This window comes from Carcharodon carcharias, chromosome 21 (genome assembly GCF_017639515.1).
Source record: "Carcharodon carcharias isolate sCarCar2 chromosome 21, sCarCar2.pri, whole genome shotgun sequence".
Lineage (NCBI taxonomy): Eukaryota > Metazoa > Chordata > Chondrichthyes > Lamniformes > Lamnidae > Carcharodon > Carcharodon carcharias.
Genome location: NC_054487.1, coordinates 71933653 through 71949787, shown reverse-complemented (window position 1 = coordinate 71949787; position 16135 = coordinate 71933653). Strand labels below are relative to the sequence as shown.

The 16135-nt window shown below is 40.0% G+C and overlaps 1 protein-coding gene across 5 annotated transcripts in view; it reads right to left on the bottom strand.

Annotated features, from left to right (window-relative positions):
• Positions 1–16135, bottom strand: part of arid2 (AT rich interactive domain 2 (ARID, RFX-like)) — a 112628-nt gene that overhangs the window by 43929 nt on the left and 52564 nt on the right. For all 5 annotated transcript variants that reach the window (XM_041215746.1, XM_041215750.1, XM_041215747.1 and 2 more), the window contains 2 exons: positions 11299–11366; positions 97–166 (listed from right to left, as the gene is read on the bottom strand). In XM_041215746.1, the coding sequence (XP_041071680.1) occupies positions 97–166; positions 11299–11366 (138 nt within the window). The remainder of the gene's footprint in view (positions 1–96; positions 167–11298; positions 11367–16135) is intronic.

Sequence of the window (16135 nt, the reverse complement as noted above, 5' to 3'; positions counted from 1 at the left end):
GTGCAATTAAAATTATTATAATAAATAATAAATAAACATTTCAGTTAAATATTTGTTCTGGCTCTTGAGCTTGCAGAAATGTATTACTTCACTAACCTTGTGATCTATTGTTCCTAAAAATAATGAGCTCCCGTATTTCATTATCTTCAACATTGTCTTTCCAAAACTATGAAAGTCAAAACACAGAAGCCATTTTAAATTATACTACGCATAACAAATTTCTTATTGAGATTTTATTAAACTGTATTCACATAGAAACTGCATATGAAATCTAACCTGCAAAGACAAACTCATACAATAGTTCTTCAAAATATTATCTTTAGGAGCATTACAAAAAACACCATAACAATGGGCATTTGGAATTTTGTTTTACAGAAGTGAAGAGTGGCAATTAATCATCATGCAATAGAGGTTTATTAGGCAACATTTCAAACAAGATACTTATACACATACTTTGAAATGTTTATATATTTATGCATCTGCATATATTATATATATATATATATATATATATATATATATATATATAAAAACCAACATCACTTAAATTCTGAATATTACAGAACTTTACTGATCCCAAAATTATCTAAGCATATCAAATACTCATCTGTTATTGAAGGTTTTAAATTTCTAAAGTTAAGCAGGAGCTTTTAAGGTGAGTTTTTTTTTTAATTCCTTGCAGCTTAGAAACTGATTAAAGTTCCAGTGGAAAAAAAAACTGGGATGTAGACACTGTTATATTTGAACCTCTTGGACAACACAACCCAGAAATGAGGATGCTAAAGCAGGTTATGAATAACTCCTCAGATGCAATGCAATTTTCAAATCAGGTAGTCTTTTTGGAAAAAAAACACATCGGCTGCAATTATGCAGACAGTGGCCAAGGAACAGCACTTACTGTGCATTACATTGACAGCTGGCCAGAATTTCACAGGCTTTTCAGCAGAGACTTGCTGTCACCAGGGGTCTAATTCAGCATGACATCCTCTACAGAAAATCTATGGTGTATTTTAGCAAGGCAAACAACAATATGACTCGTCAACCAACTGAAGATGATACAGGGCTGGATTTTGCCAGAATAGTCATCAGCCTGACATCCAGCACAATTCCAGGTCAAGAACTTGGATGTGGCAGTCGTCAGTCATGATCCTCCCAGAGGTAGCCAATTAAGAAGCTGCCTCTCTGAGTTCTCCGCATTTTTAAAAAAATTATTCATTTATGGGATGTAGGCGTCACTGGCTGGACCAGCGTTTATTACCCATCCCTAATTGTCCTTGCTCAGAGGACATTTAAGAGTCAACCACATTGCTGTGGCCAGACCAGGTAATGTTGGCAGGTTTCCTTCCCTAAAGGACATTAGTGAGCCAGATGGGTTTTTACGACGATCGGCAATGGTTTTGTGGTCATCATCAGACTTTTAATTCCAGGTTTTTACTGAATTCAAATTGTGTGCTGTTTCCTGCCCTGCCTCAATTTTCAGGCTAGTGGGAGGAGTTGTAGGGTAGTGGGGAAGCTCAAAACGTAACCCTGTTCATTCCTCAGGTGGGGCACCTCCATCATCAGCCTCCTTACAACATCAGGCTCCCTCGTGCCCCCACCCTCCCCCTCCCCCACTGCCACTGCCTCCCTCCCTTCCGCCCTGCCACCCAACCCCAACAAAAGGACTGACCCTTGCAGGTCCTTCCTCGACCCTCTAGCCTCTCCATCAACACCCAATTGTCCCCCTGCCACCTTACCCAACCTCCTGGGCCTCACATCCCCAGCGTACCCTGGGATCTCCAAAACTTACCTGGTCCTGGAATCTCAGGGCTTTGACTTTGGGGGCTACTTGCAATCCCAGTCCTATCCATGGTAGCTTCTGGAGCTGCAGGAACTACAGGGCTGCCAGCCAATCAGACAGAGGGCTGAAAGTCCCACCTCCAGCCAACAAATGCTTTTGAGAGAGTGTAATTGGCTTCGACGGGGATATGTTCTCCGTTGACTCCTTGGATGGCAGGAAGGCAAACTGCACCATCCTAAAAGTCCTGGCCTAGGTCTTTAGGGCCTCAGTTGGGGCACGGGCAGGCTGGCCTAGGCCTTGCCTGTCCCAGTGTAAAATTACCAAGAGTTCGGGTGAGCAGGAGCCTGGTGGGAAGGCTACCCGACAAAGTTGACGGCCACCCCCACTGGCAAGGGAACATAGAATTCTACCCTGCAGTGTACATACCAGGTGGCACAATAATAACAGCTACAGTTTGAACGGAACTAATTGATTTGGCAAAATTGAAGGTAGGCAGTTGTGCCAATCTCTTTATTCAGAGTAATAAGATGAACACTTAGGCTTTTGGAATTAGTTGGGTGAGCCGTAAAGAGGAGCTTTTTGCATACACCCTTCAAAATATGTCAGGACTTCCAGTTCTGGTCTAAAGCCATATGTAAATCATTCATTATTGTAATGGTAGCAGTGCTCCTCGGCTCCACAAGGAAAGCTTAGGCCTCCTCTGCCCCACAGCAGGCCAGTTGGGGGAGCTAATGAGATTAAAGATTGTTAGCACAAATGCTTGTTAACAGCATTGGACAGAACAGTTCCTTAATAGGTAAAAAGGAATATATTGGCCTAGGTATTGCGTTGAGAATAACAGTAAAGTTTACTGTGCTCAGCGCTATTATGGAGTAAATAGGACTGCAACTTCTGGAGTTCTCACATGCCCAGTAAAATGCGAAAATCTGTATCCCTCCACAATCTGCATATAACTGCAAGTGTCGACTGTGGCCCAGCAGGTAACACCCTCACCTCTGAATCACAGCGTTCTGGGTTTAAGTCCCGCTACAGAGCTTGAACACAAATCAAGGTTGATACTTGTGTGCAATACTGAGGGAGTGCTGCCTTGCTGGTGGTGCCATCTTTTTTGGCCTTTTATTGCAAGGGGATTGGAGTATAGGAATAGAGAAGTTATGCTACAATTGTACAGGGTTTTAGTGAGACCACATTTGGAGTACTATATGCAGTTTTGGCCTCCACACATAAGAAAAGATATAGTTGCATTGGAGGTGGTACAGCGAAGATTCACTAACTTCGCCCCTGGATGAGGGGGTTGTTCTATGATGAGAGGCTGAGTAAATTGGGCTTATATTCTCTGGCGTTTCAAATAATGATAGGTGATCTTATTGAAACAAACAAGATTCTGAAGAGGCTTGATAGTGTGGATGGTGCAAAATTGTTTCCACTTGTTGGGGAATCTAAAACACTTGTCTCAGGACAAAGGGCCAATCATTTAGGTCTGATGAGGAGAAATTACTTCACTCAAAGGGTTGTGAATCTTTGGAATTCTCTACCACATACGGTTGTTGATGCTCCATTGTTGAATACAGTTTAGGCTGGGATAGACAGATTTTTGATCTCCCAGGGAATCATGTGGTGAGCAGGCTGGAAAGTGGAGCTGAATCCAAGATTAGCATCATCGTATTGTATTCGCAACAGGCTCGACAGACTATGTGGCTTATTCCTGCTCTTTCTTGTGTTCTTGTGCAACGAACCTTGTTGATACATTCATTTTCAATGCTGAATCTAAGAGTATGAAATTGTCCACTAAACATAGCTAAAGAAAAGCTAGGGCTGGCGCATTCAGGTGCAGGTGAATTCTTTTTGGGTGATGTCACAATTACTGCCAACCAGCCTCTCCGACACTGAAAATTTAACTTTACCAGTGAGGAGTCGCATTTCTTCAGAACTTAATTAGTGCTGATGTAACAAATTTTTAAATACTTTTTTTGTCTCTCAATCCCATCTTTTATTTCCTCTCTTCATTTTGCCTTCTCTACATAATTGAAATCTAACAGTATTTCCTGGCTTAGAATCTGGGACTTAATTCACTGGGGGGGGTGGGAAGAGAAAACAGTATTTTCACCCAAATGTGCCAAAAGGCATAGTTACACAGCTCACATCACCTTTATGTTTGCCACTATACAATGTTTAAAATTGTTTTCTTATTCAATTCAAGAAAATCCTTCTGTTTTTACAACGATTTTTTATCTGGGTTAGATCTGCCACTATGCTCCAGATAAGAAAACTCAAATCTTCACTGCATGGTGCGTACCTTGTCTACAAACTACAGAATAGCGTTTAGCAGAAATTATGTGAGTGTGTTGTCAGTGTGCACAGAAACTGGAGCATTCAGAGATCACAAGCTTTCTCTTTTTAAAAATATTCATTCACAGGATCTGGACTTCGCTGGCTGGGCCAGCATTTATTGCCCATCCCTAGTTGCCTTTGAGAAGGTGGTTGTGAGCTGCTTTTTTGAACCACTGTAGTCCAGTCCAGGTTTTCTACATACACTTACGGGGCAATTAAAAACATACAGCACTGCTTATGGATTGATCAAACAAATAGAAATCAACATCCGCCTTGCTTTGTAGAAGGGGTGGGATGAAGGAGACACGTGTTTAAAATGCACATAGCAGTGCAGTCTATTTACTGTCAGCAAAGGAAGGTAAAACCCCTGTAGAAATCATATCAAGCTTTACAAAACCCTATTGCATAATTCGCATTAGTTAACAGAACAGACATACAACAGCTTGATAAATATATTTTTGGATACTTTGGGGAAGGATTACTCATCACATGTAGAAATAAAGTCAATTCTTTCTCCACTGAATGATAATTAATTGAAAAGGGCCCTATCATTGTAAGGAATTAGCTGTCACTCCGGCTAGAAAAAATTTTCAAATATTAATTCTATAACAAATACCACAATTCAGCAAAACAAAACTGACAATTAAATTGAGAAAAGGTATGAACTTGGGTTTCTTAGAAGCTTTATAAAGGACTTCTGACATATTCCTCAGAGTAGGTAACCACTGGGACTAACAACAGAGTGCATTGCAAGTCAAGGTTGCTCTCATTTGCACTGATTCTGAGCTTACCTGCAATTTGACTCTTATCACTGAACTAAATCAGAGGGGTTTTGGAAAGGAGAATGATTGTCTTAAAATAATTCAGTATTTGAGGTTAAGCAGGGTAGCTAAAGGTCTTGAATCTAAGTTACGAGTGAGTGGCTCAACATCAAATGGCAGTTTATTGGTCCAACAGGGTGCTGGGTATTAGTAGGCAGTTGCAGACCAAAGCACAACACTATTTCACCAAGTACTGAATACAGCCGATGGATTTTATGATGCTTCAGCATACATGAAAACTGACTTAGATCAGCCTTTGCCACGGTTATATTAATTTAGTTATTTCTATTGAAAGGGAGCAAGAGAGAATAAAAAAATGGCAATTTGGTTATGCAAAATATGATGTGCACAACTTTTACTTCTTTTCCTTGACTACTCCATGGTTTTTTTCTAATACGTATTTATCCTAAAATAATAATCATAGGTATTGCTATTATCCAGGGTCTGCATGCTGAGCTTCACGTCAGATGCTGATTAGCCACAGAACAATACCCCAGCATAATGGAAGCAAACGTAGATGCTTGCCCTGAACGCTGAACTCAACATAAAGAAAATTCCTATTTCAGGAAGACTTAGGGTTATAACTACTTTGTAGTGAATTCCTTAGGATTTCAGTACCTTTTGTTGGGTGGGGTGGGGCAATAGAAAGGAGAGCAAAAACGTGACCTTAAATCCTTGAGTACAACAACTTTGTATATTTATATTGCACTTTTAGCATAATAAAACATGCCAAGGTGCTTCACAGTGATACTAAAAGACAAAATAGGACACAGCCACAAAAAAGAGTTACCTATTATGAAAAATACTATTTAAGTTAAATGAAGTAATGTACAAGTACAAAATTAAATTGAAGACATAGTACATACATAGTACTGCACAGTATTTACATCATAGAAACAGGCCACTTGAACCAACTGGTCCATGTCAAAGTTTATATTCCACACCAGCCTCCTCCCACTCTTCTTCATCAAACCTCATCAACTTCTCCTTCCATTTCTTTCTCCCTCATGTTTATCTAGCTTTTTCTCGAATGCATCTATGCTTGTCGCCTGAACTATTCCTTACGGCAGCGAATTCCATATTCTAACCTCTCTGGGTAGAGATTTCTCCTGAATTCCCTATTATACTTATTAGTGATGCTTTTTAGTGAGAGACTGGATAAAGGAAATGCAGCTGATGTTTTGTGTATGGACTTTCAAAAGCTGCTTGATAAAAGGGATAAAAAGGGCACTAGCAGCATGGACATAAAATTGGCTATGGGATAGAAAAAAAAGTTGTGGTGAAGGCTATTTTTTGGAATTAAGGGAGGCAGAGTGGCATTTCCAAAGGTTCAGGGCTAGTACCAAAGCTGTTTTTGATATACATTATTGACTTGCGGGTACAGGGTACAATTTCAAAATTTGTAGATAATTTATCATTTAGACGCATTGTATACAGTGAGTAAGATGGTATTAAGACTTCAAGACAACATAACCAGGTTGGTGGAATGGACAGACACGGGGTGGATGAAATTCAGCGCTGCAGAATATGAGGTGATACATTTTGGTAGGAATAACGAAAAGACAATACGAGCTAAAAGGCACAATTTTAAAGGGGGTGTAAGAATTAAAAGAACAGAGGATTTGTGCACCAATCTGTGAAGGTGACAGGATAGGTTAACAAAGCAGCTAATAAAGCATTTGTGATCCAGGGCTTTATAAAATAGAGGCTTAGAGTACAAAAGCCAGGATGTCAGGCTAAACCTATATAAAACACTAGTTCCTCCCTAGCTGGAGTATTGTGTCCAATTCCAGGCAGCACACTTTACTAAGGAAGTGAAGGCTTTGGTGAGGGTACAGAAGGGATTTACAAGAATGGTTGCAGGGATGTGGAATTAGTTGTGTTGTAGGCTGGAGAATTTGGAGTTGTTTGTCTTAGAGCAGAGAAAGCCAAGAGGAGACTTTTTATCTCTCTTGTTAACCACAGTCTACCACTCCTCTGGCACTATTCCTTTCTACACCAACTAGTTGGGGTGTTGTTTGGTCAGTATGAAACACATTCATTTTTGGGTCACATAACCAGTCTGAGTCTAGATAGTTTGGGTACAAGTTGGCAAACCAAACACTTAGAACCCTCAAAGTGGTACAAAAAGTTCCAGTTTTGAGATGCCAAAACAGATAGCAAGTTGAAGTGATGCAGCAGAAAACTGCCAACACAAGGCTGATGGCAAAACCAGATTCCAGAGACATTGTGCATTCAAGGAATGTGTGCACAGCGGAGTCTTGGATGTGGAGGCCCAAACTTTTTTTTGTGTGGAGCCTCGGGGCACCCCTGCTGCTCTTAACCCCACAAAAGGAAAGACACAAAATCCAGGGTTGAAGTTACTGTTGGGATTTGATGACGTCATTGGTATCTGACTATTTATCAGGCATTTATTGCAAGGGGAATACAATATATAAGTTGGGAAGTTTTACTGCAGCTATACAGGGCATTGATGAGACCACATCTAGCACACTGTACAGTTTTGGTTTCCTTATTTGAAAAAGGATATAATTGTGTTAGAAGCAGTTCAGAGGTTCTCTTGACTCGTTCCTGGGACGAAGTGCTTATCTTATGAACAATAGTTGAAAAAGTTGGGCCTAAACCCATCGGAGTTTAGAAGAATGAGAGGTAAAAAGATCCTGAGGGGAGTTGATAGAGTAAATATCAAGAGGATGTTTCCACCTGTGGGGGAGACTAGAACTAGGGGATACAGTTTAAGAATGAGAGGTCTCCCTTTTAAAATGGAGATGAAGAGAATTTTTTCTCTGAAGGTCATGAGCCTGTGGAATTTTCTTCTCCGGAGAGCAATGGAGGCTGGGTCATTGAATTTATTCAAGGCAGAGTTAGACAGATTTTTGATAGATAAGGGTGTCAAGGGCTATGGGGGGCAGACTAGAAAGTGGAGTTGAGACCACAATCAGATCAGCCATGATCTTATTGAATGATGGAGCAGACTCCAAGGGCTTAATAGCCTACTCCCATGTTCTATGATCAGCACATTTAAAGAAAGGCCCTGCTGGCTTTTGGCTGGTATTTTTGCCACCTGCTCAGAACAGCAGGATACAGTCTAAGACATTGGGATTCTGGCGGCTTTCCAGTAAGTAATTAACCTGAGCAATATTAATGACACACTTGCCCAGTGTGTCAGATGAATGAAGGTAAAATGACTCCCATTGAATAAAGCAGGTGGCAATGAACAGCCTTAACTCACTTTCTTTCGGAGATATTCAGTGGGTCTCTCATCTTTTCCTGACATATATCTTGGAGCTGGAGTACACAATCTGGATAAAATCCAAAATTTGTTAGCTTCCAGCTACTTCATGGTGGCAGTATGAGGGATTAGATTGAAAGCCTTACTCGATCAATCATTGAGCACAATGCAAGTGGGGTTTCCCCAAGCCTTATGATGATCCCTGATCTTTTTCCTATACATTATAACAGTCACAAAAGGCTTAGTGTTGAAAGCCTAGAGGATTATAGGAAGTACAGGGGTGAAGAAAGAATGGATGTTAGGAAAGCAAGGAGAGGATGTGAAAAAATATTGGCAGGTAAAATCAAAGAAAATTCCAAGATGTTTTACCAGAACATTAAGAACAAGAGAAAAGGTGGGGTCTATCAGAGATGTACATGGTAACTTGTGGGTTGATGTAGAAGATGTGGGCGGGGTCTCAATGAGTACTTTGTCTTCACTAAGGAGAGGGATAATGCAGACATTCTAGTTAAAGAGGAAAAGTGTGAAATGTTCTATACAATAAGCATAGTGAGAGGGGAAGTGCTGGAGGGCCTGACATCCTTGAAGGTGGGTAAATTACAGGACCAGACGAATTGTATCCCAGGCTGTAGAAGGAAGCCAGAAAGGAAATAGTGGATCCTCTGAGAATCGTTTTCCAATCTTCACTAGATACAGGTGACGTGCCAGAGGATTAGAAGTCTGTGAATGTTGTACCATTATTTAAGAAGGGTGTGAGGGATAACCCTGAAAATTATAGGCTGGTCAGTCTGACCTCGGTGGTGGGCAAATTATTGGAAACAATTCTGAGACACAGGATAAACTGTCACTTAGAAAGGCATGGATTGATCAGGGATAGTCAGCATGGTTTCGTTAGGGGAAGATCATGTCTTACTAATTTAATAGAATTTTTTGAGGAAGTAACAAGGAGGATTGATGAGGGTAGTGTAGTGGATGTTGTCTACATGGGTTTCAGTAAGGCATTTGACAAGGTCCCACATGGCAGACTGGTCAGGAAACTGAGATCTCATGGGATACAGGGGAAGGTGGCAGGTTGGATCCAAAATTGGCTCAGTGACAGGAAACAAAGGGTAATGGTCGACGGATGCTTTTGTGAATGGAAAATGGTTTCCTGTGGTATTTCACAGGGCTCAGTATATATTACTGACTTAGACTTAAATGTGGGAGGCATGATTGGGAAATTTGCAGATGACACAAAAATTGGCCGTGTAGCTGACAGTGAAGAGGATAGCTGTCAACTCCAGAATGATATCAATGGTTTGGTTGAGTGGGCAGAGAAGTGGCAAATGGAATTCAATGTTGAAAAGTGTACGCTAATGCATTTGGGGAGGGCAAACAAAGCTAGGGAACACTCAGTAAACTGAAAGTTATTGAGGGGGGTTGAGGAAATGAGACACCTTCGAGTTCATGTCCACAGGTCCTTGAAGATGGTAGGGCAGGTGGACAAGGTGGAATTGTTTCCTTTATTGGGCAAGATATTAATTACAAAAGCAGGGATGTAATAATAGAACTGTATAAAACACCAGCTAGGCCACAGCTGGAATTGTGTGTACAGTTCTTGGTTACATTACAGGATGGACGTAATTGCTCTGGAGATTGTGCAGAGGGGATTTACAAGAATGTTGCCAGGGCTTGAAAATTGCAGATATGAGGAAATATTGGATAGGTTAGCGTTGTTTTCCTCAGAACAGAGGAGGCTAAGGGGTGGCTAACTGAGTGTACAAAATTATGAGGGGCCTAGATAGGATACACAGGAAAGACTTGTTTCCCCCAGCTGAGGGGTCAGAGACCGGGGGCATAGATTTAAGGTGATTGGTAGAAGGATTAGAGGGGACATGAGGAAAAACTTTTTCGCCCAGAGTGGAGGTGGGCATCTGGAATTCACTACTTAAGTTGGAGGTTGAGGCTGAAACGCTCAACTCGTTGAAAAAGTACCTGGGTTTGCATCTGAAGTGCTGTAACCTGCAAAGCTACAGACCAGGTCCTAGAAAGTGGAATTAAATGAGCGGCTAGTTTCTTTTTTCTCCTTTTCACTGGCGCAGACACGATGGGCTGAATGGCCTCTTTCTGCACCATAACTTTTCTATGTACTCAGGAGAATAAAAATCGGTTTGTTGTTTGCCGATTACTCTTCAGAATTCTGGGTTCTTGATCCAGAACAACACAAAGATGATTTTTTTTTAATTACATTTGTTAATTTACTATAATATTCGCAAAACATAATGGAATGTCAACCTGGATAACTGGACGGCTAGAATATAAAAGAAAGGAAATTTTTCTACAAACATATAAATTCCTGGTTAGACCACATCTTGAGTACTATGTACAGTTCTGGTCATATACCTTGGAAAGGATATACTAGCCTTGGAAAGAGTGCAGCACAGATTTACTATAATGTTACCAGAGTTCCAACGGGTAGATTGTGAGGAGAGATTACATAAACTAGGTTTTATTCCCTAGTATACAAAGTTAAGAAAGCTAAGGGATGACCTGATTGCAGTTTTTAGGATTTTGAAAAGATGGATATTTTAGAAAAGATAAACATTTTCTGCTGATGGGGGAGTCTAGGACAAGACAACATAACAGTAAAATCTGACCCAGGTCATTCCGGAGAGAAATTAGGAAACGCTTGTTCAAGCAAAGGGTGGTACAAATATGGAACATTCTCCCACAAGAAGCAGTAGATCTTAGCTCAATTAAAAATTTTAAATCTAAGATCAAAAGATATTTTTTCTAGACAAGGGTATAAAAAGATATGGAGCTAAAGATCAGCTGCAACCTTACTAAATGGCAAGGGGCCTACTCGTTCCTATTTTCCCATTAGACCATTCATTCTATCAACCACACTTGACATCAATATGTACATGCTCATAACTACTTCCTTCAGACCAATGAAGAAACTACAATAAGTGCAATTGCCACCGCTTATCAATGTTGATTTCAAAAATAATAGCTGTTATATTTCAGCTGATTGGTACATATCAATCAACCCATCATAATTAGCTTGACAGATTTTATTTGCCATTATAAATCTTACACTATTTGTACAGGTGCAATTTATTGTTTAATCAATCTATTAAGCATCATATTTTTACCTTAACAAAATCTCTGCCTGTTTTTTCTTTCCATTCTGCTCCAAATACAGAAGACAAGGTACCCAAATCTGTAAACAATCATATCAGTACAAATAAGCACAAATACAGCTAGTATAGTCATAATGCTTAAAATTAGCGTTTAAACATTCAGTAATTACTTTCGCATTTACTGTTAGTATGCTAAAACTACAAGAGCTATTATTTTTCCAAAAATACTCTATACTGTTTCAGTTAACAAAAGGAAAATATTGCATGCTTATGCTTCAAAAGTAATGCTGTAACAAATATTTTTTTATAATTATTTGTTGGTCAGTGATTGCAAGTGAATCGACAAGTACCTTCCTTATTTTTCAACTACTTTCTTCCAATGGTTAACCAAAAAAAAAATGCACAAATTCAAAACTGAGTTAGATAGATTTTTGATAGACAAAGGAGTCAAAGGTTATGAAGGGCAGGCAGGAAAAGTGGAGTTGAGACCACAACCAGATCAGCCACAACCTTATCGAATGGTGGAGCAGGCTTGAAGGGACGAATAGCCACCTTCTGCTTCTAAGTCCTATTTCCGGTGTTCCTAAATCATGAATATTTTAAAAGCATGCTTAACCTATTTCAAATAATCCAAGTGTGCAATGCTGACTATCACAATGCAGTTTCTTACAGATTATTATTTGTCTGTGAAAGAACCTGGCAGTCTTTTTAAAAATAAGTATTAGAGCCAAATTCAATCCCCAAAACAGAACTAAAACTGCTTCTAGTTTTCTTTATGTACTAAGTGTAAATTAAAATAATTATACAAGAAAAATACTACATTTCTAATTAAATCTGGGAGTAAATTAGAAGAGGGGAAAGAACAATTAATGTGTTAAAACTAAGTGAAAGAAAGTGGGAAGTGAAATGAAAAATATGCAACAGAAAACAAAATGCAATATGAACACAATTTTGCAATTAGTAACAAGGGACAGTATTTGCTGCAGACCTTGAGGAAAGCTGTCCAAAGATTTAGCTGACTCTAGAGCATCTATTTCCTCTATTAGCCATAATCCTCTAACATTCTCTCAATTCAGGGACTGTCCTATTAGATTTGAAAATTTCAAATGCAATCCCATTATTTAAGAAAGGTGAGAAAGAGAATCCAAAAAGTATAGATCTTGTAGTCTAACATCTATTTTGGGGAAATTATTGGAATTTATAATTAAGGACAAAGTGACTGAACACTTAAGAGAAAGCCAACATGCATTAATAATGGCTAGGTCATGTCTAGTGCAACTAACTTAATAGGTTTATCACTGTAACATTAATGTTCACTTCAGTACCATCTGAAAACTAGAAATCACAACTTAAAAAGGGAGAATCAGCAGACTTGTCATTTTTATTTCAAATCTCCTCGTTGCTGTCAATTTACATTGCACAAAAAGTAGATCAGTACACAAAATAAGGATGAAAACACTTCCAAAAAGTTCATTTGATAATTCGATTAGAAAGACTGCACTTGCTGCCAACACCATGCATGCGCGGTTGCCATCTTTATTGGGAGCAATGGGCAGCAGGGCGTATTCGAGGCCTTCATTTTTACAGGAGGCATTGTGAGACATGAACTCAGCTTATTTACTTGAAAGAACCATGTATCATGCATCAAAATAAAGTGGCTGCCAGTACTTTGTAAAATCATATTTAGTTCTGCAAAGTTATTAATTCATTGATTAATTAAACCGAAGGGATTTGAGAATGTGACAGAATATGCAGGCGTTTTAAGAGAGGATTCTGTCCCTTCACTAAACCGCTATAAGCGAGTTCAGTACAACATTGCAACAGTTCTCGTCACTGTTTTGACTGAATCTTTCAGATCACTGAATATTCAGCAACATATGTTCACCGCGCTTATAAATCGTGAGACAACTGGAATCATAAAAGTGAGTTGAAGCATCGGTGTTCAGTAACGATTCTGGATTGCCCCCGTCACTCCTCGTAAAATTCAGTAACACTTTCTCCAAGTGGCGATAAAAGCTTGTGGGCTAGAAATTCCGAGCAACCCGCAAACAAATTAATTATTTTTTGGATCCATGGAATCCGCAAGCTAAGAGCATATTGCCATAACCAAGATGGGAAGCAAAATGAATTGACAGTGTGTTTGGTAAACTGTGTACGCGTTGTTAGGTTTCTGTGCACATGCGGACCAGTGTGCACACGCAGACAGGTATCGGTGGCCATTTTGCATTGCCATATTGCAATGGTAGGAGACACACTGGGTTAGAAATAAAGTGAATATTTGAATCATCAGCAAATACTTGCACTAATCCAGAAATATTAAAAGTACTTTAGAAGTACAGTTTTCTAAGTCAATTGCAAATAAATATACAGATCTCCAAAATGGACAGAGAAGACAGAAGCACCTTTGGAGAGAGGGTAAAATGTAGGATATCCTATATAGCAGCTTAATAATACAGTTGGATTAAAGAGATTCTACCGTATAAACCTTTAACCTTCTCAAGCAAATAGTTAAGTAGAATGCAGTCACGATTATTTTAAAATTCTAAATACTTTTGATAGAGTTCCGTGTGGAAAATTAACCTGAAAACCTAAGGGCAGAACTTTTCTAATGGTAGAGAAGTCAGCAGGGTACACATCTCTGCCAATCAGGGATGCTCTGTAGATGTTAAATGCTCCAAACAGCAATTGGCCGGCAGCTCTGTAGTCTCAGCAGCGCCACTGGGAGCAGTCCAAGTACTGGAGCCCCAAGATAAAGGTAAGTGCGGGGTCTCATGGCAGGGAGGAGAAGGGTGGTCCGTGGGGTGGGGGTGAGAGGCTAGGAGATCGTGCTTTGAAAGTCAGCCTGGGAGGGAGCTCCAAGGTCCAGACCGAGAAGCGGGTGCCCGATTACAAAAAGGGGGCCTATAACGGAGGCACCTCCACCTGAAGTTCGAGCAGGAATATCCTCACTTCTCCCCCATCCCTGGTCCCCTCCCACTGGCCTCAAAAGTGTGGCCAGAATGGGAAGTGGTCCCTAAGTGGCAATTAATTGGGGCGAGGGCTGGCAGGCTGCCTGCCCATCCCACATAACGTTGCAGACAGGTTGGGGCAAGTGCGAGGGCAGCGGAAAGGCCACATGGGGAATTTTACAGGACCTGCTGCCTGCAAACCCCCTGGCAAGATCTATAAAAGTCTGTCCCAAGAATCCAGGGCAGAACAATGTTTGGATAAGGTGACTTAAAAAATCAAAGCCCAGATTACCTCAAACATGTAATATCATGTTTGAGAAGGCAGATTGATGGGTTCCACAGTAGTCAGTAATTGGACTCTCATTTCTAATCTACAGAAATGACTTGGATACTCAAAGCAACTTAAGTTCAAATGAATGTAAAGATCAGAGAAGGTTCAGTTGACTCATTCCTCGAATGAAGGGCTTATCTTATGAAGAAAGATTGACAAGTTGGACCTATACCCATTAGAGTTAAGAAGAATGAGAGGTAATCTTATTGAAGCATATAAGATCCTGACAGGATGTGATACAGTGGATACCATGATGGTGTGTTCTTTTGGGGGAGACAGTTTAAAAAGTAAGAGGTCTCTCTTTTAAGATGGAGATGAGGAGACATTTGTTTCTCTCAAAGGATCATTAGCATGTGGAATTCTCTTCCCCAGAAAGCAGTGGAGGATAAGTCATTGAATTTATTCAAGGCTGAGTTAGAGAGATTTTTGATAGACAGAATCAAGGGTTATGGAGAACAAACAGGAAAGTGGAGTTGGGACCAAGATCAGCCATGATCTTATTGAATGGTGAAGCAGGTCGAAGGGCCAAATGGCCTACTCCTGCTCCTAAGTGCTATGCACAAGGAAGTCAGTTCCAGTACAGTTATATTTGATCGATCTATTTGCATAGTGTACAAATTGAATCTTTACATCTCACTCAACCAGATTTGTTAATGACATTAAGACAAAGAGAGAAGCAGAAATGAAGGATGCAGCTAAAAAGGTGCAGATGTGTTTTGATCAGTCCTGCAACTGGGCAGGCTTTTTGCCAATGAAATTTTATACTGATAAATGCAGAAGTATTACACGATGGTTGAAAAATAAAGCGTGCGTTTGTTTCAATATAGCTTTTTCGGTATGACTCAGCTACTCACTGCCTTAACCAGATGAGCCAACGGGTGATAGACTTGCTGGGCATAAAGTTCCTCCTGCTAGAAAAGGAAACATGTGTGCCCTAAAGTATGTCTGGCTGTGTAAGTTGCCTTTGATTCCATGCCAATAATGCTATCAAACTTTGGCAGCATTTCATGGAATTTTCACTGGTGTGGTCTTCACTGTAAGAGAATTATCAATCATTTGACTCTTAAGAGAATATCTAATAATCTCAGCCAGGCGTGTCTGCAAACTAACTTTTCTTTACCTGTAGTATATACTCATCTCACTGGGGTTTTGATTATTGCTTTTTGTAGCAATTTAGTGTCTTCATTTGGCAGCAATGACTCCAAGCACTCATGTTACCAACTTGGGTCATTTGCTTCTGATAAAATTTGGTACAATGGACCAGTAGGAACAAATCTTCATCTCAAGAATGTCCTCGACATATAGCTTCTTCTCTCAGTTACCCCACTCTTTGCATTGTTTTTGAGGGTTTCAGCACTCTGACCTGTAGAGTGATACGTTGCACTTGTGCATGTTGAATGCTACTGAAAAATCCATAGCAGATGTAGTGAATAATAATGCTTATTCATTCTCAGGATGTGGGCAGCACTGGCACTGCCAGCATTTATTACCCTAATTACCTTAAGGTGGCAGTGGTGGTGGGCCCAAGTCTAAATTGTTCACAAAACTTTGTAAATGATATAATAATAAA